This window comes from Dermochelys coriacea, chromosome 3, assembly GCF_009764565.3.
Source record: "Dermochelys coriacea isolate rDerCor1 chromosome 3, rDerCor1.pri.v4, whole genome shotgun sequence".
Taxonomy (NCBI): domain Eukaryota; kingdom Metazoa; phylum Chordata; order Testudines; family Dermochelyidae; genus Dermochelys; species Dermochelys coriacea.
In genome coordinates this window covers 95247408-95274574 of record NC_050070.1, presented here as the reverse complement: position 1 = coordinate 95274574, position 27167 = coordinate 95247408, and the positions used below count along the sequence as shown (strand labels likewise).

The 27167-nt window shown below is 42.2% G+C and overlaps 1 protein-coding gene across 3 annotated transcripts in view; it reads right to left on the bottom strand.

Moving 5' to 3' along the window:
• CLVS2 (clavesin 2) overlaps positions 1-27167 on the bottom strand; it is an 87583-nt gene that overhangs the window by 8647 nt on the left and 51769 nt on the right. For all 3 annotated transcript variants that reach the window (XM_038397535.2, XM_038397534.2, XM_038397538.2), the window contains one exon: positions 2050-2160. In XM_038397535.2, coding sequence (XP_038253463.1) covers positions 2050-2160 — 111 coding nt within the window. The remainder of the gene's footprint in view (positions 1-2049; positions 2161-27167) is intronic.

The window sequence follows — 27167 nt, the reverse complement described above, 5'->3', positions numbered from 1 at the left end:
ATAATGGCAGAGAGAGTACACATATAACATCTGTGAATGATACCAAGCTGGGAAGATTTCAAGGGCTTTGGAGGACAGGATTAGAATTCAAAGTTATCTTGACAAACTGGAGAAAGGGTCTGAATTAAATAGGATGAAATTCAAGACAGACAAGTGCAAAGTACTACACTCAGGAAGGAATAATCAGTTACACAAATACAAGATGGGAAATGACTGCCTAGGAAGGAGTACTGCAGAAAAGGATCCGTGGAGTTACAGTGGATAACAAAATAAAGATAAGTCAAAATGTAATACTGTTGAAAAAAAGTGACCAACATTCTGGGATGTATTAGCGGGGGTGTTGTAAGCAAGACACAAGTAATTCTTCCAGTCTATTCAGTACTGATCAGGAATCAGGTGGAGTATTGTGTCCAGTTCTGGATGCCACACTTCAGAACAAATGTGAACAAATTAGAGAAAGTCCAGAGGAAAGCGACAGAAATGATTAAAGGGTCCAGAAAACATGACTTACAAGGAAAGATTGAAAAAAAAATGGGTTTGTTCAGTCTGGAAAAGAGAAGAATGGGGAGGGGCTGCAATATGATAACCATCTTCAAATGAGTAAAAGGTTGTTATAAAGAGGAGGGTGATAAATTGTTCTACTTAACCACCAAGGACAAGACAAGAAGTAATGGACTCAAGTTGCAGCAGAGATTTAGGTTAGACTTTAGGAAAAACTTCCTAACCATAAGGGTACTTAAGTGCTGGAACAGGTTACCTAGGCAGGTTGTGGAATCTCCATCACTGGAGGTTTTTAAACAGGTTAGACAAACTCCTGTCAGGGGTGATCTACAATACTACTTAATCTTGCTTAAGTCCAGGGAATTGAACTCGCTGACCTATCACGGTCCTTTCCAGTTCTACAGCTCTGACTTTCTAAGAATTTCAGGTCCCAGGTTCATATTTTGAAGGTGTTGTACAAGTTCCGTTTGAGGACAGGAACTGATAGGTCAGATGTGGAGTTATCGCTTTGTGAAAGGTGTTTGTCCATGTGTGATAGAAAAACGATAAGACAAAAACATCCTATGTGAGTTCATTTCAGAGCATAGTGATTGTCTGGTTTCACTGACATAATTGTTGTTGGGACATCTGATGCACTGGATGAGGTACACCACATGTGATAAGAATGTGTAAGACCCATGGATCTTGAAAGGTGTGTTGTGGGGGGTATTAGTCATCATAGTAGTGGAAATATGTCTGTAGGTTTTGCATCTGTTATGGCAGGGTCTAATTCTGCTTCAAGAAGGACAAGTGCAAAATACTACATTCAGTTGGCATTCTGTGATCTGTAGGGAGCTTGCTTCTGATGAGCCCAGTTGGTTGGGGGGTTGCTTGAAGTCCAGAAGAGGAGGGTTAGAAAAGATTTTTCAGGATATGGTCATAACTGTGTAATGATACCCCAAGAAAGCTTACTTCCACACAGGAAAAAACCCCACTGGATTGCACACCCCTATTTGTCCCCCAACCCCCTTCTGGCCTTCAAACACCCACCCCCACTCCGTAGCTCAACATCAGAAACAAGCTCCCCATATACCAGGATAGCTATATGGGTGAAACCAGACAGACAATCTAACTCTGATTTAATTACAAATGATGTACATGAGGCAAATTAAAACTACATCTCAGAAGTTACTGTGGTATGCACATACACAAATCCCTTTCCATAGGCATTTATACTGAACATTTTATATAATATGTGCATTTGGCAGCAGTTGTATCTTTGGAGTAACTCCACTGATGTCAATGCAATTGAATCAGGGAAGAATATGGCACTACTTACTTAAAACAAAACAAACAAAAAAAACCACTCAAGTCGTTTTTTAAATCTTTTTTTTTTTTTTTGGAGGCAGGAGAGAAGCCCTTCATAACAGAAATCTTTAAAAGCTATATTGAAATACATTACACAAATACCAATTGAAGATTTTGAGCATGTCTATTTACAATACACTAGGATACATCTGCAGACTATAATTGTTTAACAATATAAAAAAAAACAAACAAACAGAATACCCTTTTCCGTGTTTTCTCCTTTAAAAAGGGCCGTATAACTGTGTAGAGGGCATGGATATACCATGGTTGATTGACAAAATGAATTCCTCCAAACCGAGCTGGAAAACTGTCCTATAGAACATAAAACAAACATACATCATGAGTAAAGTAGATTCTTAAGAGAAGACATATGGTGTGCGTCAACTCAATTTTTTTATGCTGAAATACATTGATTTGCTTACTTAACCTTAAAGAACTCTTTTCCAAAATGGTGTCCACTCAATGATGGTCCAACATTCCATTCCAGAGTAGCAATACTTTTAGGCACACAATTTCCTGACAGAATGATTACAAAGGGCTTCACAGCACTGGGATGACCTCTTGATGTCCCCTCCAGCCCTGCATTCCTATGATTCTATGAACAGCATTCTAATAAAGAGGGCATTTTTGTCCCCTAGATATACTTTACACATTTATGATCTGCCCAGAATTCACCAATACAACATGCTTTCCCATGCCTTTCTCCATTCAATTTCATTTATCTTTAATCTTAATAGTAGTGCAACACATTCCCATCTCTGCCAGTATTGCTGAAATACATTAGAAATATTCCTATTTTCTTGTTCCAGTCTTAAAAATGAAATGTAAACCTAAGCTGCAAGTCAAAATGTATACAATATTGTTTACATTTTGCAAGATTAAAATGCATTAAACATGATCATACAATATTTATGAGCCTTGTTCTCATCACATATTCAGAAGCTGTGAGCTGAAGTATATGGAGCAAGCTTCTGTAGATTCATAGATAGATACTAAGGTCAGAAGGGACCACTCTGATCATCTAGTCCGACCTCCTGCACAGCGCAGGCCACAGAATGTCACCCACCACTCCTATGAAAAACCTCACCCATGTCTGAGCTATTGAAGTCCTCAAATCATGGTTCAAAACTTCAAGGAGCAGAGAAGCCTCCCTCCAGTCAACCATGCCCCATGCTACAGAGGAAGGCAAAAAAACTTCCAGGGCCTCTCCAATCTGCCCTGGAGGAAAACTCCCTCCCGACCCCAAACATGGCAATCAGCCAAACCCTGAGCACATGGGCAAGATTCACCAGCCAGATACCCAGGAAAGAGTTTTCTATAGTAAATCAGATCCCATCCATATAATATCCCATCTCAGGGGATTTGGCCTATTTACCCTGAATATTTAAAGATCAATTACTTACCAAAATCCCATTATCCCATCATACCATCTCCTCCATAAACTTATCGAGTAGAATCGATTGAATGTAGAATGTACTGAGCCAACCATTTCTTTCTAAATTGGTTTTGGCTGTTTCGCCAGACACCTTTACTAAAGAAATACAAGAGGGTGGAGAATTCATCTATATGGCTATTTGCATGCAGTATTTTGGTTCTCAGGGTCAAAAACTGCAATACTATTATATGATCAAGTATGCATATTATTTTTGAAAGTTGATATAGCTGGCAACAGACACCCTTCCTTTTACTGCCAGAAAGAAAACTTGAAGAGGCAAGTTTCAGAGTAGCAGCTGTGTTAGTCTGTATTTGCAAAAAGAAAAAGGAGTATGTGGCACATTAGAGACTAACAAATTAGAAGAGGCAAGAAATTTCACTATCCCTGTTCTGGAATATTGCCACCAAATTTATTATGTCCATGTGTGTGCATATGCCCAGCTACTGGGATAGTCTACTTCCTTCTGATGTCTAAGCTAGACCTCTTGCATTAGGCATAAGTGCAAGAGGTTGTGCTAATAAGCGATGGTCACATAAACACCACCCTATACCGGAAACCTACTGACCGCTATACTTACCTACATGCCTCCAGCTTCCATCCAGGACACACCACACGATCCATTGTCTACAGCCAAGCTCTAAGATACGACCGCATTTGCTCCAATCCCTCAGACAGAGACAAACACCTACAAGATCTCTAGCAAACATTCTTACAACTACAATACCCACCTGCTGAAGTGAAAAAACAGATTGACAGAGCCAGAAGAGTACCCAGAAGTCACCTACTAGGACAGGCCCAACAAAGAAAATAACAGAATGCCACTAGCTGTCACCTTTAGACCCCAACTAAAACCTCTCCAGTGCATCGTCAAAGATTTACAACCTATCCTGAAAAATGATCCCTCACTCTCACAGATTTTGCAGACAGACCAGTCCTCGCTTACAGACAGCTCCCCAACCTGAAGCAAATACTCACCAGCAACCACACACTAAAAACACTTACCCAGGAACCTATCCTTGCAACAAAGCCCGATGACAACTCTGTCCATATATTTATTCAAGTGACACCGTCATAGGACTAATCACATTAGCCATGCCATCATAGGCTCATTCACCTGCACATCTACCAATGTGAAATATGCCATCATGTGCCAGCAATGCCCCTCTGCCATGTACATTGGCCAAACCGGACAGTCTCTATGCAAAAGAATAAATGGACACAAATCTGACATCAGGAATCATAACATCCAAAAACCAGTAGGAGAACACTTCAACCTCTCTGGCCACTCAGTAATAGATTTAAGGGTGGCAATTTTGCAACAGAAAAGCTTCAAAAACAGACTCCAACAAGAAACTGCTGAGCTTGAATTAACATGCAAACTAGATACCATTAACTTGGATTTGAATAGATACCAGGAGTGGCTGGGTCATTACACATATTGAATCTATTTCCCTAAGTTAAGTATCCTCACACCTTCTTGTCAACTGTCTAAATGGGTCATCTTGATTATCACTACGAAAGTTTTTTTCTCCTGCTGATAATAGCTCATCTTAACTAATTCGCCTCTCACAGTTTGTATGGCAACTTCCAACTTATCTGTATGTATATATATCTTCTTACTATATGTTCCATTCAATGCATCCGATGAAGTGGGCTGTAGCCCACAAAAGCTTATGCTCTAATAAATTTGTTAGTCTCTAGGGTGCCACAAGTACTCCTGTTCTTTTTGCGGATACAAACTAACACAGCTGCTACTCTGAAGCCAATAATTTAAAGTGCCTCCCAGTTTCACATATATAGCATTGCAGGAGTAGTACCGGTTTCTTTACACTAGATAATATTTAGGTACATCGATGAGCTATATAATGGCTTTCACTTGAATCCTTTCTATATTTCATTACTTCATCATTCGTTTGTCTTGTGCAGAATGCCCATGTTAGCCAGTTCTCAGATCCCCAGAGGGAAAAACCAATTGAGCTCTGAGAAACTTCTTTAGCCCTAAAAGGACTTTTGATCCCGTGAGAGGTGGTTTGTTCCTCCCAGAAGCTCCACTCAAGATGGACCCACACTATAAAGAGCGCATCCTTACTCCAGTCTCATCTTTATAAAAGCAAAAAAGGCACCATTTTACCACAACCAGTAACGTCAAAGGAAGGACACGTGCCTGCACGAACACACAAAATTCCCTAGTCAGTCTTGCAGATCTCAGCCCAAGCAATCATTAAGTTCCTTTACTCTTTAATTCTTTTATTTGATCAAAATCACTAGGCTCCATATCACAATATCTGGCTCAGTCTCCAGGGATGAAAACAGCTAAAACAGAACCACAGAATTGGAAGGGACCTCCTGGGTCACAGTGTCCATAGCAGGCAACTCCAGCATATAATCCCATACATACATTTATCAAACTCCATCTTAAAACAAGTTGGGTTGTTTGCCTCCACTAATCCTATGGGGAAGCTGTTTCAGAACCTCACTCCTCTGACGGTTAGAAATCTTCTAGTTTTCAGCCTGAATTTGTTGATGGCCAGAGTATATCCATCCATTTGTTCTTGTGCCAACATTGTCCTTAATCTTAAATAGCTTTTTTACCTCCCTGGGATTTACTTCTCAATGTATTTATGGAGAACAATTATATCCCATATGAACCTATTTTTTTGCTAGGCTAAACAAGCCAAGTTTTTAGTTGCTTCTTATAAGATAGTTCCTCCGTACCCCTAATCATCCTAGTAGCTCTTCTCTGCATCTGTTCCAGTTTGAATCATCTTTCTTGAACATGGGTGGCCAGAATGGTGCACAGTGTTCCAGATGAAGTCTTTCCATTGCCTTGTACAATGCATTAATACTTCCCTATCTCCACTGTAATGGATGCATCCGATGAAGTGAGCTGTAGCTCACGAAAGCTTATGCTCTAATAAATTTGTTAGTCTCTAAGGTGCCACAAGTACTCCTTTTCTTTTTGTCAAGTCACTGTATTCCCTGCAGATAAAAGGAGTATCTGGAGAATGTGCCACTTAGGGCAATGCAGTTACCACCTCCAGTTACCACCTCCTCCTCCTTCTGAAACTGGTTATGCTGAAGGCCTGGATATGTGTGGAGTAACACTGACATAATCAATGTCATTGGATACGAGATGGTAGCTGCTGTCTCACTGTGCAAGTGAACATACCCTAGAGCTACTGAAAATTTCTTCAGAGGGTTTCAATGATTTTTAAGGTTTGGGGGTTTTTTTTGTTTTTTTTTAAGTGACTTATGATTTTGGGTACCTCAAGTTCTGGGTGCCCAACTTGAGATGCCTGATTTTCAGAAAGCAGGCGGTCAGTACTTTCTAAAAATCAGGCACCTGTAATGTCTCTCCAATTGGGCACCCAAAACTTGAGGCACCCATAAAGACTTAGGTGTTGTTCCACTCAGCCTTGCAATGCCCTACTGACTTAGGAGTCCAAGCCTCATTTTCCAAAGTGACTTAGACTCTGATTTTTAAGTCTCAAGTGCCTGGACCAAAGTTACACAGCAGGTTAGCAGCAATGCTGGGACTAGAACTCATGGATTCAGGTCCTATGCTCAATCCAGTAGAACATACTGCCTTGTAAGAGCAGAAAGAGGCAGAATAAGTAGCACCAGATGCTGGAGGAACACTAAGAACAGGTGTATTAAGGAGTGTAGCTCTGGAGCTAGAAGTGTATCTGACATTCTGGCACTACTCACATATAACTAACTTTTACACCAGGGATGCATCAGGCAGATAGCCATCTTACAAATCAGCAGGTGAGAAATTCTTCCAAATCAACGATTCCTGTGTTTTTATATAGGTTAAGTCACAGACACGGTGACAGTTGCAAGTGCCCCTAGAGACATATTGCATGGCAGCAGAGCAACCTGTAACCCAGAAATCACATTCTTCATGGACTCTGTGAAAAAGAAATCCCATGCCAAAAACTGACAAGAGACATGTATCTAGGAAGGAGCCACAAAGCAAGCTATGCACTTGTCTGGAGAAATGATTAGCCAGCTGATGGAGCATACCTGAATGGTTAAGAAGAGTGTACTTAATCTCTTCCTTTATTCGCAACACAGACAACTAATTACATTTGTTTGTGTGGGTTTTTTCATATTAACCACTGAGAAACATCACTGATTGTGTGGAATAGTGCAAGATAAGTACACATCTGATAAATAATCAATTCTAAATACAGTTATTCCATGTATGATGAGTAGTACTGCTAATTAGTATTGTTCACAGCCCTAATGAGCCAAGGCTTACAAATGCTGGTTAATAGCGTGCGGTCAGATAAAAGACAGAGCCCTACAAGCTTACATGCAAGGTTGCCTGATCATGACTGTTAAACTGGCCTCTTCTCTAAGGTCACTAAGACAGTTAAGGGGAATGGTCCTGAACAAACTGCCTTATTACAGCATTTTCAGTTCCAAGTCCAAGGAACCCTAATTTACTCACAGCATAGTGGTTCCCGCCGCCCCTCCCAGCCCCCGCTGCTTCTCAATTTGTATGATGAGTCTTTACATGCTTCTTTTCCAGCAACCTGCTGCTTTCAACTTCTAGGCCATGGCACATGCCAAAGAAGCCTGGTTTCTGCTTTCTAGTTGCATTGGCACAGTGTTCTAGTCCAGTAGTCTCTTCTGTTCAGATTTTGCTGTTATCTCTATATGCATAGGCTCAAAGAGAAGAAATAAAGACTGCTACCCATAACTCACACTGCCTGGGTCCACGGACAAATAACTGGGATCATTCTACTTCAACTGAGTGGACGTAATCATCCTCTTTGGATGTGCTCAATTGACTTTATGCCGCCAGTGTTCAGGTATTACTGATATATATTTATTTAATTCTTATTCAGTTTGAAATGTCTCAACACCATCAAGGTGTGCACACAACAAGTCTGTTACCCCATGCTCCCACAACTGTTACTCTAATTTTCTTTCTACCCTTCCTCCTCACCCCCAGTTACTTGTTACCACTGTGCGTCTTGTCTTTTAGCATGTGTACACTACCACAGCAGCGCCACTGTAATGCCATAATATAGATGCTTCCTACATTGATGGGAGGGTTTTGCCATCAATGTAGGTAATCCACCTCTCCAAGAAGAGATAGTTCAGGTGATGAAAGAACTCTTCTGTTGACCTAGCTGCATCTATACCGAGGTTACGTCAACCTAACTATGCACTCACAGCTCCAAGAGATGTAGCTAGGTTGATTTCATTTTTAAGTGTAGACCAGGTCTTATATTTGATGGTAAATTCTTGGAAGCAGGGACTGTCACCTATTGTGTGTTTGTACAAGGCCTATCACTAGGGCCCACTTATTTTGACTGGGCTTGCAGGCACTATTATAATGCAGGTAATAATGAGTTATATTCAAAAGCACAGTAAGGTACCCACCTTTCATTGAAAATCAGTTGGAGTTAAGGAAATTAGAACTCTAGGAATTTTTGAAAATCCCACCTTTGCATCAGCACCTTAATCTATAGGAAGGCTCAGATTTCTTTCATATTAGAAAGAGTCTTTCCAAAGCCTGCATTCTGAATTCCTTGGGTGCCAGCCATCTTGGAGAAGTACAGTGCAGTACCTGATGGATTAGGCCCCAATTCAGTCTTGAAGTCAATGGGTCTATTCATGTGTTTTCCAGCTAAGCATATCTTAAAGTGCTATGATGAATCAGAGCCCTAGCATCTAAAGGAGACCAGCTGGACCAGCCCTGTGGAACTTAGAGCCAAAACTGGGGGCAACTGAATTCTAATAAAACACAAGCCCAAAATTACCATATTACCTTATTAAAGGCTTAACTATCAGTGCTTTGTTTGATAGTTCTTCCTGCAGACAAAAATTCAGATCTCCTACAGCTATTCAGAAGAGTCAATCTTTTTTTGGGAGGAGGGTGGGGAGTCAATATCGTTTTAAGCAGTGTCTAACAGCACACTACAATAAACTTCTTATGCAATATCTGTATATATGCTGTATCTTTGTACTAGAAACCTGATCAAGACACTATAACGTTTCTGCCTGATATAAGGCACAGAGTTCCCAAGCTTCATTTTTAGGACATTAAACAAAAAAACAGGGGAACAATTGAAAAATTTGGACTGGTCCAAAATGTTAACACCTGCCAAGAAATTTTTTTCCTGGAGCAGAAAATTTGAACTAATCTGGGAACTGAGAGCCACCACTGCCCACATTAGGGATGGATAAACCTTCGATCTGCTCCCAAGCACAAATCTTCATTGAAGATATCCAAAAAACTAGGCATTCCAAATAGATTGCAGTGAAATGTGTGCTGTGTATTGTAGGATATTTGTAGTGTCCCCGAATATCTGCACTAAGATCCTGATCCTTTATACACTTGCATATCTAAAGCTATCCAGAGCTGAAGCAAAAACCACAATTACTGTAGAAGAAAAAGCCTTCTCTGGAAGATTTAGACAGTAGTGAGATTTTATTTGGTACCCTGAGCACCTTTCCAATCCAGACAGGTGGGTCAAAAACTGCAGAATTAAAAAAATTAAAACAAACAAACAAACAAACAAACAAACAAACCACCACCACCACCACCACCACCTGATATTAAATAGGAAATCTGCCAATGTGATATATGCCATCATGTGCCAGCAAAGCCCCTCTGCCATGTACATTGGCCAAACTGGACAGTCTCTACATAAAAGAATAAATGGACACAAATCAGACGTCAAGAATTAAAACATTCAAAAACCCAGTTGGAGAACACTTCAATCTCTTCGGTCACTCGATTACAGACCTAAAACTGGCAATTCTTCAACAAAAAAAACTTCAAAAACAGACTCCAACGAGAGACTGCTGAATTGGAATTAATTTGCATACTGGATACAATTATAATTAGGCTTGAATAAAGACTGGGAGTGGATGGGTCATTACACAAAGTAAAACTATTCCCCCATGTTTATTCCTTACCCTCCCCCACCACTCAGAAGTTCTTGTCAACTGCTGGAAATGGCCCACCTTGATTAGCACAACAAAAGATTTTTCCCCCACTCTCCTGCTGGTAATAGCTCACCTTACCTGATCACTCTTGTTACAGTGTGTATGGTAACACCCATTGTTTCATGTTCTCTGTGTATATAAATCTCCCCAGTGTATTTTCCACTGAATGCATCCGATGAAGTGAGCTGTAGCTCACGAAAGCTTATGTTCAAATAAATTTGTTAGTCTCTAAGGTGCCACAAGTCCTCCTTTTCTCTTTTTTTAAAAAAGTGAGTTTCTCACTTCAACTGTCTCAGCATTTATGACTCTCGAAAAGTTACTTACAGCGTAGAACCCCATCACAACTTTTCACACTTCTGCTACTTGGAAAACAGTAAGAAAATGGGGAAAAGCGGGTTGCTCCACACAAATTTCTTTTAATTTTCCTGTGGGAAAACAATTATTTATCAATAGGATATTTTCCAATGGGGGACTTCTCCTAGGAAAATTCTCATGGGGAAAAAAATTCCATTTTCCACCTAGCTCTAGTTGTGAATATCTTGTTAAAGTATATGGCAGTTAGATTTTATTGAAAATTGCACTGTGAATAAATATAGCAACAATATTTTCCTAGCATTTTGAATAAACAGTGTGAAATTACTGATCATGGAAGGTGCCATATTGGTACAGCTAAAGACAAAAGTCTCTCTCCACAAAATACATATCAAGTAGACAGATGAAATGCAGTTCAGTCTTCTCTCATTACACCACCTCTGTGCCTCAACTCTGATCCGAAGGGACCACCTCTATGGAAGATGGAATATTTTTATCACCATAAACATGCAGTCTGATCTCTCTGCTTGAGGCTACTCAAAAGGACCAATTGTTGTGATGGTTTTAGTGATTTGGACATTTTCCCAGTCCATTGAGACCAAGGACATTTTACAGAGTCCACAGATAGCCTCTACCTTCTGCTGTGATTGTTCCAGAATTTAGCTGTATAAAATTTGAATTGGTTACCTAGAGGTGAAAGTCTCTATATCCCATTATAATATACCAATCTCATAAGCCATCTAATTTATAGCAAGGAAGGAAACAAAGAGCTTCAGGTAGCGGCAAAATGAAAAGATAATGAAATGGGGATAGGAGAAACATGAGAAAGATATAGTAATAGTGGGGAATGGAAAAGAGAATGGAAATGACCAGACAGCAATTAATTTGGGGAGGAATACATAAGATGTGCCCCTACTTACATGCAGGGCAATAAAGAAATATTCAAGTCAATATAACATGCCCCTTCCAACCAGGCTTTTCCAAAAATTGCACACAGGGAGATAGGAAAGAAGAAAATGGAAAAGTAGTATTTCATGAAGAGTCCATTTATTTCAGAATGAATTTTAAACATTTAATGGATTTTGTAGAGCTCTAACTAGATTCCCAGCACATACAATTTGTTTACAAACACAGTGTAAGTAAATCACAAGAAAAATATGGGATTTCATTTATTATTTCTGCATATCATCTCAGCAATTTTCCATAAGATTTGGATCCAAATATTTCCCTATAATTTTATAAATTTTATTATATAAATGTCTGGTTGAAACTCACAAGCAGCTACTTTTGGTCTGCATTCAATATGCAGAATGGTATATATGTGGACACAGCACAGTCTACATGTACTTATTTTTGGTGGAGAGAATATGCATACATAATATTTATGTAGATGGTTTATTCCAAATCCTGGGATTCTCTACTTACATTAGTTTTATACCAGTAGTGCTGATTTGCACCATATGTAACAGAAGACTCATGTGCACTCATGTACCAAACTCTATGAATGGCACAAGTATTAAAAAAGACTGACAGAAGAGAAGACCTCCCTGCAGCAACTATGATAGTAAACATTAAATCCTGAATGAGTTTTATCATCTTTTAACTGATCAGTCAAGAACCATCCCTTCGTAACTAAGTAGACAGAATTATTCTCACCAGCTGCATCCTCTATCAGTGAAGCCATATGACAAGCTGAAACAAAATCAGAGTCGCTCTGCCTTGATGTGAGTAGACATGGCCTGTTTCAATCTGTCCACTGATGGAGGAGGCAGGTGGCAAGACAATCTGGAGACCATGTCACAGAGTTACTCTCATACCTCTGGAGGAGGAAAAACAACACATCAAGCAAGAAAGAGGTTTAGTCAGGCAACAGCAGCAGCCAGGTCACAATAGGAGACCAAAAAAACCCAAAAACCCAACCTGTCCAACGTGCTAATTTTAAGCTTTATAAATTCATGAATTGTGTTACCAGATCTTATTTTAAGAAATAAACAGATAGCAAAAGTCATACCTCCCGTTACCAAACTGAAACATCCAAGATAATGGACTATGTAGAAAAAGGGTTGCCAGCTTTCCAATTTCTGAAAACTAGGCACCCCCTGCCCTGAGGTCCTGCCAACCTGCTCCACCCACTCCCTCAAGGTTCCACCCCACCCTGGGAACCGTCGCACTCTCCCCATCCCACCAGTTACCTGTGGGGGGATTGGGAAAGGCTCTCTTCATAAGCCACTTACACAAGTCACACAACAAGTCTCTGTGGAGGAGCTGGGAGTAGAACTCAAGAGTCCTGACTTCCAGCTGTTCCCCACCTCCCCGCTCTAACACACTAGCCCCCACTCCCCTCCCAGAGACAAGACCCAGGGATAGAACCCAGGAGTACTGGCTCCCACTCTTCCCCCCCCCCCCCTTCTCTAACCACAAAACACCATTTTCCTCTCTGAGCTAGGAATAGAGCTCTGGAGCCCTTAGTTCCATCCCCTCCTTGCTCTAACCCATTAGGCCCCACTCCCCTCCCACAGCCAGGGAGAGAACCCAGGAGTCCTGACTCCCAGCTTCCATAGACCTCCAACACCAAGGCACGGGACAGTTCCAAACATGCTCAGGCATCCCCTATCCATCTGGGACTGTGGAGCTGGGGGCAGAAGGCTGCTCACTTTCATCTTGGGAACTTGCCATTGTTTGTAGCCACAACCCGCTCGCCGTGGCTGGCTCAAGAAAACTTGCATGGAAATATTGATTCTGCTTCTCCCAAGGGGTTTAATGATCCTCCATTCCTGGTTCCTCCACACCCCAGGGCGAGGGGCTCTTGGGGCCCCAGCTACCGGGCTACCTCGACTGCAGCTAGGGTGGGTGGGCTGGCTGCAAAGCGCCAGAGCCTGCCAACTTGAGCCACCTGGAGCGAGCGGGCTCCCGAGTTCCCAGGGAGTAGCGCCCAGGGGCAGTAGGGCTCCTATCTGCATGGTGATTGCACCACACATGAAGCTGGGATTCAAAGCCCAGCCCTTCAGGGAAAGCAGCCCCACGTGGAGCTTGAGCCCCTTTGTGGCCAGTGGGGGGCGAGCAGAGCGTAGGGTTGCCAATTCTCCAGGATTGTGCTAGAGTCTCCAGGAATTAAAGATTAATCTTTAATTAAATATGTCATGTGATGAAACCTCTAGGAATATGTCCAACCAAAATTGGTAACCCTAGCGGAGCAGGGCTAGGGGCTGCTCTCCGAATGGCCCTCTCCAGACATCTGCGCCCTGCTGGTAGCGGGCTGCTCCCTTACTTCCCATGGCCTCTCCAGTGTGCTTGGAGCTTGCCTTCCCCTCACCCACTCTGCTTGCAGCATCAGTGCGAACCTGCAGGTGCTTCCCTTCCCCAGCCCCTGGCTGGCCTCCTCCTCAGCCGGAGCCACCTCCACGGGGAGCAAGAGGCCCCCTCTAGCTGCCATTGAGGCTCTCCATTAGCAGCTGCTGGTCTTTCTGCCCTCTCAGCTGGGAGTTGATCACGATTACTTTAGGAATCGGATTTTTAGTGTCCCGTCAGCAATGCTGACCACTGCCAGATCCCCTTTTCAACCAGACTTTCTGGTCAAAAACCAGACATCTGGCAACCTTAAGAATTTGTTAAAAAAAAAAGCCACACTTAATAGATTACTACAAATTAAAGATTAATGATTTCAGAGGTCAGACAATCAGCATAAGACATGAGGATAGAATTTCCTATCTACACACCAGATTGAGCAGACAGGCCTCAGCGTTCTACTGATAGATCAATAATGTATCAAAGTAGCTGTTTAATTTTTAATCTACATAGTTCTCACACACACACACACACACACACACACACGACAATTTTGATGTTACCACAGTAAAAAGGGAAACAACCAGAGCATGCTTACGAAACAAAAAAACAAACAAACAAAACAAGCCACCCAAAACCAAAACCCAGCACACATAGCCAAAGCAAAAAGGCAGTTAGTCAGCAGAACACCAACCATGAGAAAGGGCGCTACCTACCACCTGGATGCAGAGAAATAATAAAGGCACAGATTACTTATTTAGACTCTCTGATACACAATAACTTCTATTTGAAAGGTACATCAAATCATTTTAAAATCCAGCACTGTTAACTATACTCAGTGATTATTCATGCAGAGGAACCTGCTGACATATACACAAGGCCGGCTCTTGGTTTTTTGCCCCCCCAGGCAAAAACAATTTTGGTTCCCCCCTCCCTTTTTGGCCAGAATGCCACCCCTGGAAATGTGCCCATAAGCACCGACTCCGGGGGTGCTCTGCACCCACTGGCAGCTCCCAGCCCCAGCTCACTTCTACTCTGCCTCCGCCGAGCGCACCACCGCTGCTCCGCTTCTCCCTCCCTCCCAGACTTGCCATGAAACAGCTGTTTCACTCAGCAAGCCTGGGAGGGAGGGGGAAAAGCGGAGCAGTGGTGTACTTGGGGGAGGAGGTGGTGGTGGAACGGAGGTGAGCTGGGGCAGAGAGTGGTTCCTCTGCCCCCCCCCCCGAGAGTTACTTCCTGCGGCCCTCCCCATGCGCCCCCTCCCCAGCTCACCTCTGCTCCGCCTCCTCCCTTGAGCACACCACCGCTTCACTTCTCCCCCCTCCCTCCCAGGCTTGCCGCGCGAAGCCTGGGAGAGAGGAGGGGAAATGCGGCACACCTGGGGGAGGAGGTGCGGTTGGGGATTTGGGGAAGGGGTTGGAATGGGGGTGGGAAAGGGACGGAGTTGGGGGCGAGGGCACGAGCTCCCACTGGTGCCAGGTAAAGTCGGCGCCTATGAACGTGCCGCCCCAACCACGTGCTTGCTTTGCTAGTGCCTAGAGCCGGTCCTGCATATACAGCATGTTTTAGCATAATGGGCATAGCATGCTGTTTCCAATCCCAAATGAATTTCTTGCTTGTTTATTGATAGGAGATGCTAGGCATAAAGTTAGACATAATGACCTGGGTTTCTGTTTATTCTGAATCATTTCCACAGGTGTTGCACATGTACAAACAAGACCCTGCTATCTCAATCATGTTGTTTGCCAGAATGGCTACCTTCTTGTATTTCTATGAGAACTTTTTTAAACGACGATCGGTTGTTAGCTGATAGCTCAATCCCTAACCTGGATGCTTGTGGACTGCTTTTCACTGGTCCCTATTCTTTGATTTGTCCAGCTTGCATGGCTGTACCAAGAGATAAAACTCCCTCTGGCATAGCTTGCAGGGTCATTTGAGTTATGTTTATTAAAATATACATTTTAATGAAACATCCCATTTAACTCAAACCAGAGGCAGATTTTTAAGTCTTTACAGCAAGCTGCATTGTTAAAAATACTTCCATTTTCCTACTCCACATCACTGCCTCCTCAGTCAGTTTCACAGACTAAAGCTGCCAATATGCAAAAGGCAAAGGCAACCATAGAATTAAAATGGGTCAAAACTGCGTTTTTTCCCATGGAAAGTTTTGGTTTTCAAATGAAACTTTAACAACAAAAAAATGTAACTGGAATATATTAAATTTGGAAATGCTGATGCTATGCTTCATGAGAGTTGCAGTTTTGGTGACTCAATCTCCCATTCTCCTCCATAGGCTGGACTCTCTAGTTGGACTACACGTCCAATGATCTGCCAGAGTCTCCTTGTGGAGAGAAGAGGAAGTTCATCATGGGAGCCCGACCATGGTTCAAAATGGGGACATAAGGCAACTGAACTACAACTCCTATGAGGCAGTATAGCTGCATTTCAAAACCTGCTTAGAATTAAAGATCCCATGCATTCTCAAAAGCTGTAACGTTTCTGTTTAAATGTAAACAAATGCATCAGGGGAAAACATTTTAACAATCTCATGATCAGAAATTGGATACCATGTAGTTATATTTTGGTCAGTTATGCAATGAAGCAAACAAGTTACAAGTGTTATATATGTCCCAAGACATCTTCACTGCTCAAAGCCCTCAGCTGCCAAATAGATTGCTTTGCTTTCTGAAAAAATGTTATTGCCTGAAACTATCACCTCAAGCTATGATTATGTCAGAATTCACAAGCTAAACAAGGCAAAACTAAGTTAATATTTTGGTGGGAAAGTCAGTGCTGTTGAATTGGTGTTGGCAGTTCAGTAAGTGGCGCTCTTTCTTCTGACACAACTGAGATAATGCTCCAAATCAGTGTTACAAGGGTACTGGGCTTGCTGGAGTTGCTTTCAGATGAGATGTCATATTGAGGACTTGACCACTTGTGGTTGTGAAAGATCCCATGGTACCCTTTGTATGAGATATAGGGCATTAGCCTCAATGTCTTGGCCAAATTTCAACTTGTGTTATCACATTCTGCCTACCTAAATTCCTCCTATAGTCAACACTTTGCTACAGTATTCTTTACTTTAAGTCAAACTGCCTTGAGGAGTAGTTATACACTGTTAAACAGATCCTGCATTCCACCCAAGAGATTACTGTATTTCTTTGATGGAGGATGTGATCCTTGGAGATATACAAAATATAGGCTTGTCATCATAAACACTATTGACTGGGAAGATCCATGGAGGAGAAGGGTTGGTAGATCCACTGGTCTCATTTCAATTTTGTTTCTCTATTCCTCCCCCACAATATGGCTGCATGCTTAGGGACAGAACACCCGCAAAGTTGTGTTCCCCAAGAGTCAGATTCCCCAAATCTTGCACATGTCCACAGTTGCACTGGTTCCACTGCATCAAGAGCCCTGCACATTCTCCGATGAGGGAGCACGACTTGCCCCATAGAAGTATATAAAAAAAAAAAAAAGAATATTCAGATGCAACAAGGTTTCAGAGTAGCAGCCGTGTTAGTCTGTATTCGCAAAAAGAAAAGGAGTACTTGTGGCACCTTAGAGACTAACAAATTTATTTGAGCATAAGCTTTCGTGAGCTACAGCTCACTTCATTGGATGCATTCAGTGGAAAATACAGTGGGGAGATTTACACACACACACACACACACACACACACAGAACATGAAACAATGGGTTTTATCATACATACTGTAAGGAGATTGATCACTTAAGATGAGTCATCACCAGCGGCGGGAAGGGAAGGAGGAAAACCTTACATGGTGACAAGCAAGATGGGCCATTTCCAGCAGTTAACAAGAATGTCTGAGGAACAGTGGGGGTGGGGTGAGGGGAGAAATAACATGGGGAAATAGTTTTACTTTGTGTAATGACTCATCCACTCCCAGTCTCTATTCAAGCCTAAGTTAATTGTATCCAGTTTGCAAATTAATTCCAATTCAGCAGTCTCTCGTTGGAGTCTGTTTCTGAAGAAGTTTTTTTTGTTGAAGGATAGCCACCCTCAGGTCTGTAATCGAGTGACAGGAGAGATTGAAGTGTTCTCCGACTGGTTTTTGAATGTTATAATTCTTGACGTCTGATTTGTGTCCATTTATTCTTCTATGTAGAGATTGTCCAGTTTGACCAATGTACATGGCAGAGGGGCATTGCTGGCACATGATGGCATATATCACATTGGTAGATGCGCAGGTGAACGAGCCTCTGATAGTGTGGCTGATGTGATTAGGCCCTATGATGTGTCCCCTGAATAGATATGTGGACACAGTTGGCAACGGGCTTTGTTGCAAGGATAGGTTCCTGGGTTAGTGGTTCTGTTGTGTGGTTGCTGGTGAGTATTTGCTTCAGGTTGGGGGGCTGTCTGTAAGCAAGGACTGGCCTCTCTCCCAAGATCTGTGAGAGTGATGGGTCATCCTTCAGGATAGGTTGTAGATCCTTGATGATGCGTTGGAGGGGTTTTAGTTGGGGGCTGAAGGTGATGGCTATGGCGTTCTGTTATTTTCTTTGTTGGGCCTGTCCTGTAGTAGGTACCTTCTGGGTACTCTTCTGGCTCTGTCAATCTGTTTCTTCACTTCAGCAGGTGGGTATTGTAGTTGTAAGAATGCATGATAGAGATCTTGTACGTGTTTGTTTCTGTCTGAGGGGTTGGAGCAAATGTGGTTATATCGTAGAGCTTGGCTGTAGACAATGGTTCGTGTGGTGTGACCTGGATGAAAGCTAGAAGCATGTAGGTAGGAATAGTGGTCAGTAGGTTTCCGATATAGGGTGGTGTTTATGTGACCATAGCTTATTAGCACCCTAGCGTCCAGGAAGTGGATCTCTTGTGTAGACTGGTCCAGGCTGAGGTTGATGGTGGGATGGAAATTGTTGAAATCCTGGTGGAATTCCTCAAGGGCTTCTTTTCCAGGGGTCCAGATGATGAAGATGTCATCAATGCAGTGCAAGTAGAGTAGGGGCAGTAGGCCACGAGAGCTGAGGAAGCGTTGTTCTAAGTCAGCCATAAAAATGTTGGCATACTGTGGGGCCATGCGGGTACCCATCGCAGTGCCGCTGATTTGAAGGTATACATTGTCCCCAAATGTGAAATAGTTATGGGTGAGGACAAAGTCACAAAGTTCAGCCACCAGGTTAGCCGTGACATTATTGGGGATACTGTTCCTGACGGCTTGTACTCCATCTTTGTGTGGAATGTTGGTGTAGAGGGCTTCTACATCCATAGTGGCTAGGATGGTGTTTTTAGGAAGATCACTGATGGATTGTAGTTTCCTCAGGAAGTCAGTGGTGTCTCGAAGATAGCTGGGAGTGCTGGTAACGTAGGGCCTGAGGAGGGAGTCTACATAGCCAGACAATCCTACTGTCAGGGTACCAATGCCTGAGATGATGGGGCGTTCAGGATTTCCAGATTTATGGATATATGCCATCATGTGCCAGCAATGCCCCTCTGCCATGTACATTGGTCAAACTGGACAGTCTCTACGTAAAAGAATAAATGGACACAAATCAGACATCAAGAATTATAACATTCAAAAACCAGTCGGAGAACACTTTAATCTCTCCTGTCACTCGATTACAGACCTGAGGGTGGCTATCCTTCAACAAAAAAGCTTCAAAAACAGACTCCAACGAGAGACTGCTGAATTGGAATTAATTTGCAAACTGGATACAATTAACTTAGGCTTGAATAGAGACCGAGAGTGGATGAGTCATTACAGAAAGTAAAACTATTTCCCCATGAAGAAAAGGAGTACTTGTGGCACCTTAGAGACTAACAAATTTATTAGAGCATAAGCTTTCGTGAGCTACAGCTCACTTCATCGGATGCATTTGGTCGTTATCTCTCCCCCCCACCCCACCCCCCACTGTTCCTCAGACGTTCTTGTTAACTGCTGGAAATGGCCCACCTTGCTTGTCACCATGAAAGGTTTTCCTCCTTCCCCCTCCCCCCCCCCCCCCCCCGCTGCTGGTGATGGCTCATCTTAAGTGATCACTCTCCTTACAGTGTGTATGATAAAACCCATTGTTTCATGTTCCGTGTGTGTGTATAAAAATCTCCCCACTGTATTTTCCACTGAATGCATCCGATGAAGTGAGCTGAAGCTCACGAAAGCTTATGCTCAAATAAATTTGTTAGTCTCTAAGGTGCCACAAGTACTCTTTCTTTTTGCAGATGAAACAAGTAACTTGTTTTGAGGTACAGCATCTTTCACAGGCATTCCCCAGTGGCAGCTGCAAGTTAGTTACAGCACAGCAAAAATCTTCCAACCAAACCAAGAGTACTTTAAAAAAATTAAATACAATTAAAGAATAAACATAGTTCATAAAAATGCAAACATATGGACTTTTACAAGTTCTTAAATTTGTCTTTATGTTAGTACTTTTAATGATACGCATTATTGATTAGACAGACGTTAATGGCTATTCTGGAGCTATTAGAGGCTATTGTTTAAATACATATTTATGGAGATTTGGAACTATTCCCATCTACCATATAAATCCCTATTTAAAAAAAAGATGCATAGCACATAGATGTTCATCTCATTAAAAGCCATTGTAGTCTATGGAGGAAACTTACATTTAAACAATCCATTCGGATTGGAACGCAGAATGAAAATAACTGTAAAATACAAGATATTCTGCAAGAAGAACAACCACATTATAATAATTAGTCTCTTACCCAGTTATGTTTTTCTCCACACCCAGACCCCAAAACATCCTACAGGGATTAGACTACTTTATTATTTGTATTGCAGTAGCATCTAGACACCCCAGTCAGGATTCAGGTCCCATTACACTATGCACTGTACATACTCCTTTCACGAAAAGAGAGTCTCTGACCCAGACGAGCTTACCATCCAAGTATACAATGAGCAATAACATGTGGATATGAAATAAGAAAAATACAAATTAACAGCCAATCATGATTACTATAATAAGCAGTGACCACTGCGCACCAGCTGCCTAACCAGTGTTCAGAGTATTGCAGGTATCATGATAGAAGTGTTAAGGAGACATTACAAGGAGGATAATGGGGAGGCTTTGAAAAAAAAATTAATTTTTCTTTCCCCTCCCACATAAGGGGAATTATGTGTGGGGGGGGGGGGAGTGCAAAGATGCTTGTTGCAAAACCTAAAAAAATAAAGGCTGGTCTCAATTGGAAATGCGGAAGACTTTGCGATAGCTAAATACTTACCACATTTCTTTTTTCTTCATTCATGGATGTCCTCTCAGTAAGGGGCAAAGGCTGCCTGTGAGGCCCACTGCAAAAACGAACTCTCTCAGGTGTGTCTAAAGTAGCCTGGTATCTAAGCATGGAGACCTCCCCCAAATGGATTTCTTTTACAAAAATTAATCAATTAATTTGATTAAAATATAGGCCAGAACATGATGCATAGAAGCGCCAATATTTTATTTTTATCTTCACTTTGTGAAGTAAGAAAAGAGGCGGAAAAAGAAAAAGGGACAAAGAGCAGAAAGAAAAGGAGCTATATGCATGGAGCAAGTTGGCTCAGAACTTTCTAACAGTTCAAAGGCCGACACAGTCCCTAGGCAGCGATGCTCCCAAGTACAAAACTCCAACTACAACATATTGCATTCAAGGATATATGATCACAGAAATGCTGAGGGATGAAGGGATCTTTTCTGTTCCTGACAATATTTTCTTAGTGCCACCCAAAGTGATAAGTTATTTGAATTTCATGTTTTCAAATATTGAAATCTTAAATTTCACATGTTGTAACAAAGCATGAATATGTATTTAAAAAATGGCAAAATATAAGCATGTAAAGCCCTTAAGTCATCGTTTCTCAAACTGTGGGGCCCCGATTCAAAAGGGGGTCACTAGGCTATTATAGGAGGTTTGTAGTATTGCCACCCTTACTTCTGCACTGCCTTCAGAGCTGGGCAGCTGGAGAGGGGCAGCTGCTGGCCGGGCACCCAGCTCTGAAGTCTGCACCGCCACCAGCAGCAGCGCAGAAAGTAAGGGTGGCATGATATGGTATTGCCACCCTTAGTTCTGTGCTGCTGCTGCTGATGGCGCTGCCTTCAGAGCTGCTCCATTAGGTCTGATGTGGAGGCTACCCGGGCCATTGTCCAAGCACTCCTTTCCTGGGCCGAACTTCAGTGGCACTGCAACCCTGCCCAAACCACTCACTTAAATCTATTTGAGGGGGAGGGGTGCAATAAAATCTATGCCCCCCTACCCACTTCAAATGGTGCTCTGTAGTTCACTAGTTCCCGTTTCCACATATACTGTATGAAGATGTAGATCATTCTAGCATGTAGATTGAATGGGGTACAAACATACAGGTAACAGTTATGCTGAAATGAGACTTCCTACATCCCTACCATTTTTTTCATCTTTAAACTGTACAGAGTGCTGAAAAAAAAATCTCAGTTTTAATTAAAAATGTAATTTCTATATTGGCCTTCCTGTTTTGTGATTTAATGAAATATTGAGACTGTCTGATGAAGGCTCACCATGGCAACTGTTAACATCATTGGGAATTGTGTGGGATTACAGAAAAATTGAAGAGCTGTTGATAATTGACAATATTTCCACTATTATTCATCAGAATAACTAAGGGGCTGCTCAATGCTACCTAGGCACAAAGTTAGTTAACCAAGATGGAATAAAAAGTGAAATGCTTTTAATACAGTTTCTTGATGGTTTTAATATCAATTTAGTGAAGAGGGCATAGTTGATTAACTTCTTTACCATTCAACACCACTGAGAAAAAACAGGAAAGAATTATTTATGTATCTTTTTGATGGATAGTAGTTTGTCTGCGGGTGTCACTTAGAAAAGAAACATATGGCAAGTCTCTCAAAAGATACAATAGCTAAGTTTATTTCACAAAATTCAGCGAATAGAAACAACTTTGAGTTTTATCCATTTCATTGCAATCATATTTAGGTGTCAAGGGAAAGGAGGTACAAGTTTCTAGCTTAGACAACTATGCATATGAGGCACAAACAAACATTTGATTCCCCCCCCCCTCACTTTTCGTCATCCTTTTTAGACTAAATACAGTTCTGTTTGCCCTGGGTACAAATATAAAAAGCAAACGCACCTCTTTAGGCTGCTTCAGTGCATATGCATAGCTGGATGTTTGAGTTTGGAGGATATTATCAATACAATAACCATACAGCAGTTAGGAGTTACTGGCTCCATCTTTCTATAGGATACTCAGTAACAAATATTCAGAGGCAAATAGCCCCATACCAAGCAGGTAAGCTTGGTGAAAAAAAAAAAAATACTTAGCTCTTATATAGCACTTTTCATCAGTAGGTCTCAAAGCACTTTACAAAGCATGGTACTATCATTAACCCTCTTTTACAGATGGGAAAACTGAGGCAGAGAGGCAAAGTGACTTGCCCAAGGTCACCCAGCAAGCCAGTGGCAGACCCAGGAGTAAAACCAAGGCCTTTTGAGTCCCAGTTGTCCATCCATTAAAATGTCAGAAAAAAAAAAAGACACCCCCCCCATACACACACACAAAGTTTCCTGCAGATTCTGCTAACGTTTTCTAGCCAGTCACACAAACAGTACACTTAAGGCAAACACACAAATGCTCTCACACAACCTCTGACGGACACTAGTAACGAATATTAGAAGGTATACAAGCCTTTACTATTATAGTAGGAAGTACCTGGCTGAAGGAACAGAAATGAAAGTGTTAATAGAAACATCTTCTCCATTTGCTTATCTATGACAGCAGTATGCCCAGTCTCTGGCAGAATTCCTCAGTCATCACTGCAGTTCCACAAAGCCAGAGACAACAGACTGCACCATTCAGTTATCCGATGCTGCTGTCACCTCTGGGACATCAGAGTCTGCGGCAAAAAAGCAACAGGTTGTCAAGCCTGCGGCTGAAGACATTTAGGAGGGGAAAAGCAACATCAAGACCATACAATGGTAACATGATTCATCAAAAAGAATAACTGGGCAGGAGAAGAAAGTGTATATGAAGGTTAGTGACAGTCCAATTATTTTGGCTTAATTTCTACCACTTACAATAAGAGCACACATGGCCTTAGCTGTTCCCACGTGTAATCAAATGGATTTTATTTTAATTGGCTTTCCATACTGGTTTCTTCAGAGGTTTGAGTGTCACCTTCATTTGATCCTGCACTGATTTTCTCTGAAGTTTCATCTTTCCATGGCTACCATGATCAATTAATGTACTATATATAGATTGGTCAGTTTCTCTTCAGTGTTTTCATTATATTGCACCTGCACTCACTGCCTAAGGTTCCTTATTGTGAGCAATAGGGTTGAGTATATTAATAGCAAAGGTATGAAGATGCCCTCAGGTTTTCTAATGCAAATGGGGAAGTTTTAATCAATAGCTCAATATTTCCAAACAAAAAGCTTCAAGAAAGAATCAAGGTTGGAAGTAGGCCTCAACAGAGTCCAGATCATGCCTCAAATCAATAATAAATAGTTCCAAAAAAACCACCCCACTAGCTCTTAAAAAGCCCAAATATTAAGGAATCTGGAAATGAACAGTTAAGGGATTCAGCCAATTCCTCATTGCCAGATAATTCTCCTTCCCACTCCCATCAGTCACTATCACTTAACTTTGTCTCTATTCTGCAATGGAAATATGCTGTTGACGTACACAGTTGGCTTCATATCGTGCTTACATGTACAGTAAAGTTTCTGAAAGGACTCTAGTCCCAAGATCATTCATTCTACAAGCCAGGGGATCTCAACCTTTTTCTTTCTGAGCTCCCCCCCCCCCCCCCAACATACAATAAAAACTCCACGACCCACCTGTGCCACAATAACTGGTTTTCTGCATATAAAAGCCAGGGTTGGCATTAGGGGGTAGCAAGCAGGGCAATTGCCTGGAGCCCCATGCCAAAAGGGACAAAGCTACATTGTTCAGGCTTCAGCTTTAGCCCCATGTGGCAGAGATCAGGGCCCTGGTCTTCAGCCCCATGCGGTGAGGTTTTGGCTTTCTACCTGGACCCCAGAGAGTGCTGGCCCTGCTTGGTGGCTCCCTGAAACCTGTTTGCGTCCCCTCGGGGGCCCCAGACCCCTGGTTGAGAACCACTGCTAGAACCACAGTGTGATGCACTGGTGGAAGAGAAAAATATTTTTATGAATAAAACTGGAGTAGCTTGGTGGTATGCAATGGGTTGATTCAGTCATATTGCCAGTATATATAAGTGTGTGGTTTCACAAGACTGGGTCTTGATTTTTATATCTACTCATTCCAAAAACAAAAAAGGTACATCAATAACATAGTAGTACAGTGCATGCGATTATATACTGGAAATAGATTCTTTGATTATGAAGTGAAGTTGTACAAGCATTTATAATTTAACTGGCTGGCTAAGACTTGTTTCCTCATCCCCCAGCCCTTCAAGCCTCCACTGCACCTCACCTCCATGACCCACAATCCCCCTGCTCCCCTCTGTTCATGTCCATTCACTGTCCCTGCATTCCCTGCACTCTTCTTCCCTTTAATGTCCCACAAGGCTCCTGACCCCTCTACCATCTCTCTAAGGGTATGTCTACACCACAGCGAGAAGCATGCTTTCCAGCACAGGTAGACGCATGCACTACCTTTGCTTGACCTAGCACACTAAAGATACCAGTGTAGACAGAGTGAGAGGGGGTAGCAAGGGCAGCCAGGGCCATAAATAGGGCAGGGTGAGTGGAGAAGCCAGGGCACAAAGCCACAGCAGAAAAATGGGGCCAGAGGCAACATGTGTGTACACCTCAAATGTGGTATCTGGGGGTCATGTACCCCACCCTTGGATTTTTTTTGATTACACCCTACAACCCAGACAGGCTGGTTGACCCTTTGAGGCGAGTCAGGAGGTGAAGGTGACACTCCCTTTCTGAGCTCCCCTAGAGGCATGTCCCGATCCAGCCTCGCTCCTCTTGGGAGCACACCCCACAGTTTGAAAACCTCTGTGGGATGGCCCCCTGAACCTTTAAATTGTGTGTGTGTGTGTGTGTGTGTGATGCTTTTGCTGGAACCAGAGCAGGAATGCAGGTCAGAACTCCTGTAAAAAGTCAGTAAGCAATCTAGTTAGATATGCATTAGATTCTGTTTTGTTTAAATGGCTGATAAAATAAGTTGTGCTGAATGGAATGTATATTCCTGTTTTTGTGTCTTTTTGTAACTTAAGGTTTTGCCTAGAGGAATTCTCTATGTTTTGAATCAGATTACCCTGTAAAGTATTTACCATCCTGATTTTACAGAGGTGATTCTTTTACTTTTTCTTCAATTAAAATTCTTCTTTTAAGAACCTGATTGCTTTTTCATTGTTCTTAAGATCCAAGGGCTTGGGTCTGTGTTCACCTATGCAAATTGGTGAGGATTTTTATCAAGCCTTCCCCAGGAGAGGGGGTGTAGGATTTGAGAGGATTTTGGAGGGAAAGACATTTCCAAACTCTTTCCCGGTTATATATTTGTTAGACGCTTGGTGGTGGCAGCAATAAACCCAAGGGCAAAAGGTAAAATAGTTTGTACCTTGGGGAAGTTTTAATCTAAGCTGGTAAAAATAAGCTTGGGGGGTTTTCATGCAGGTCCCCACATCTGTACCCTAGAGTTCAGAGTGGGGAAGGAACCTTGACAGGCTGCTATTTTTTAGCACCCTAGTTCAATTAGACCTAGCATGTGTCAATCCACACATGCTAGGAAGCAGGCTGCAGTGCAGACATACCCTCAGAGAGCCTCCTTTCAAGACTGAGCAGCATAGCACAGTTTTCAGTGAGTTTTAACAAGGTGGCAAGTTTGAAACTTGAGTATCAAATTGTCAGCTACAGGTGCCCCAAAATGACTCAAGCTTTTTTAAAGAGGCTCACTTTTAAATCATTTTAACTTGGCAAAGTAATTATTTACCTGAAAATCCTGTCACAGGTGATGTGATAAATTTGATGAAGACATACTGAATTATTCCTACAAAACAAGGACGTTGAATCCCTGCTTTAGAAGCATCCCCTCTTTAGAGGTAGAACTCCACCTTACCTATGGAGGCACTACAGCAGGAAAGCTAGCTCCAACATACGCCACAATGAAGTGACTAGCTCTACTCCATCACTGGAGTGCCAGAAGTGTTCTGAGCGAAATGCTGGTATGTCATATTGTTCTCAATTCCAGATGGTGGAGATGCATTCAATTTTATCGACTGAAGTACACTTCAAATCCTACCCTTGGATTTACATACACAGAGCTCACTGACTTCACTGAAAAGCACATGCAGGTGTCTGAAGGGCAGATTTTGTGCATGTCATAGCTCCATTAATCCTCAGATCCTTGTCAGCAGTGCCCTTTTGGAG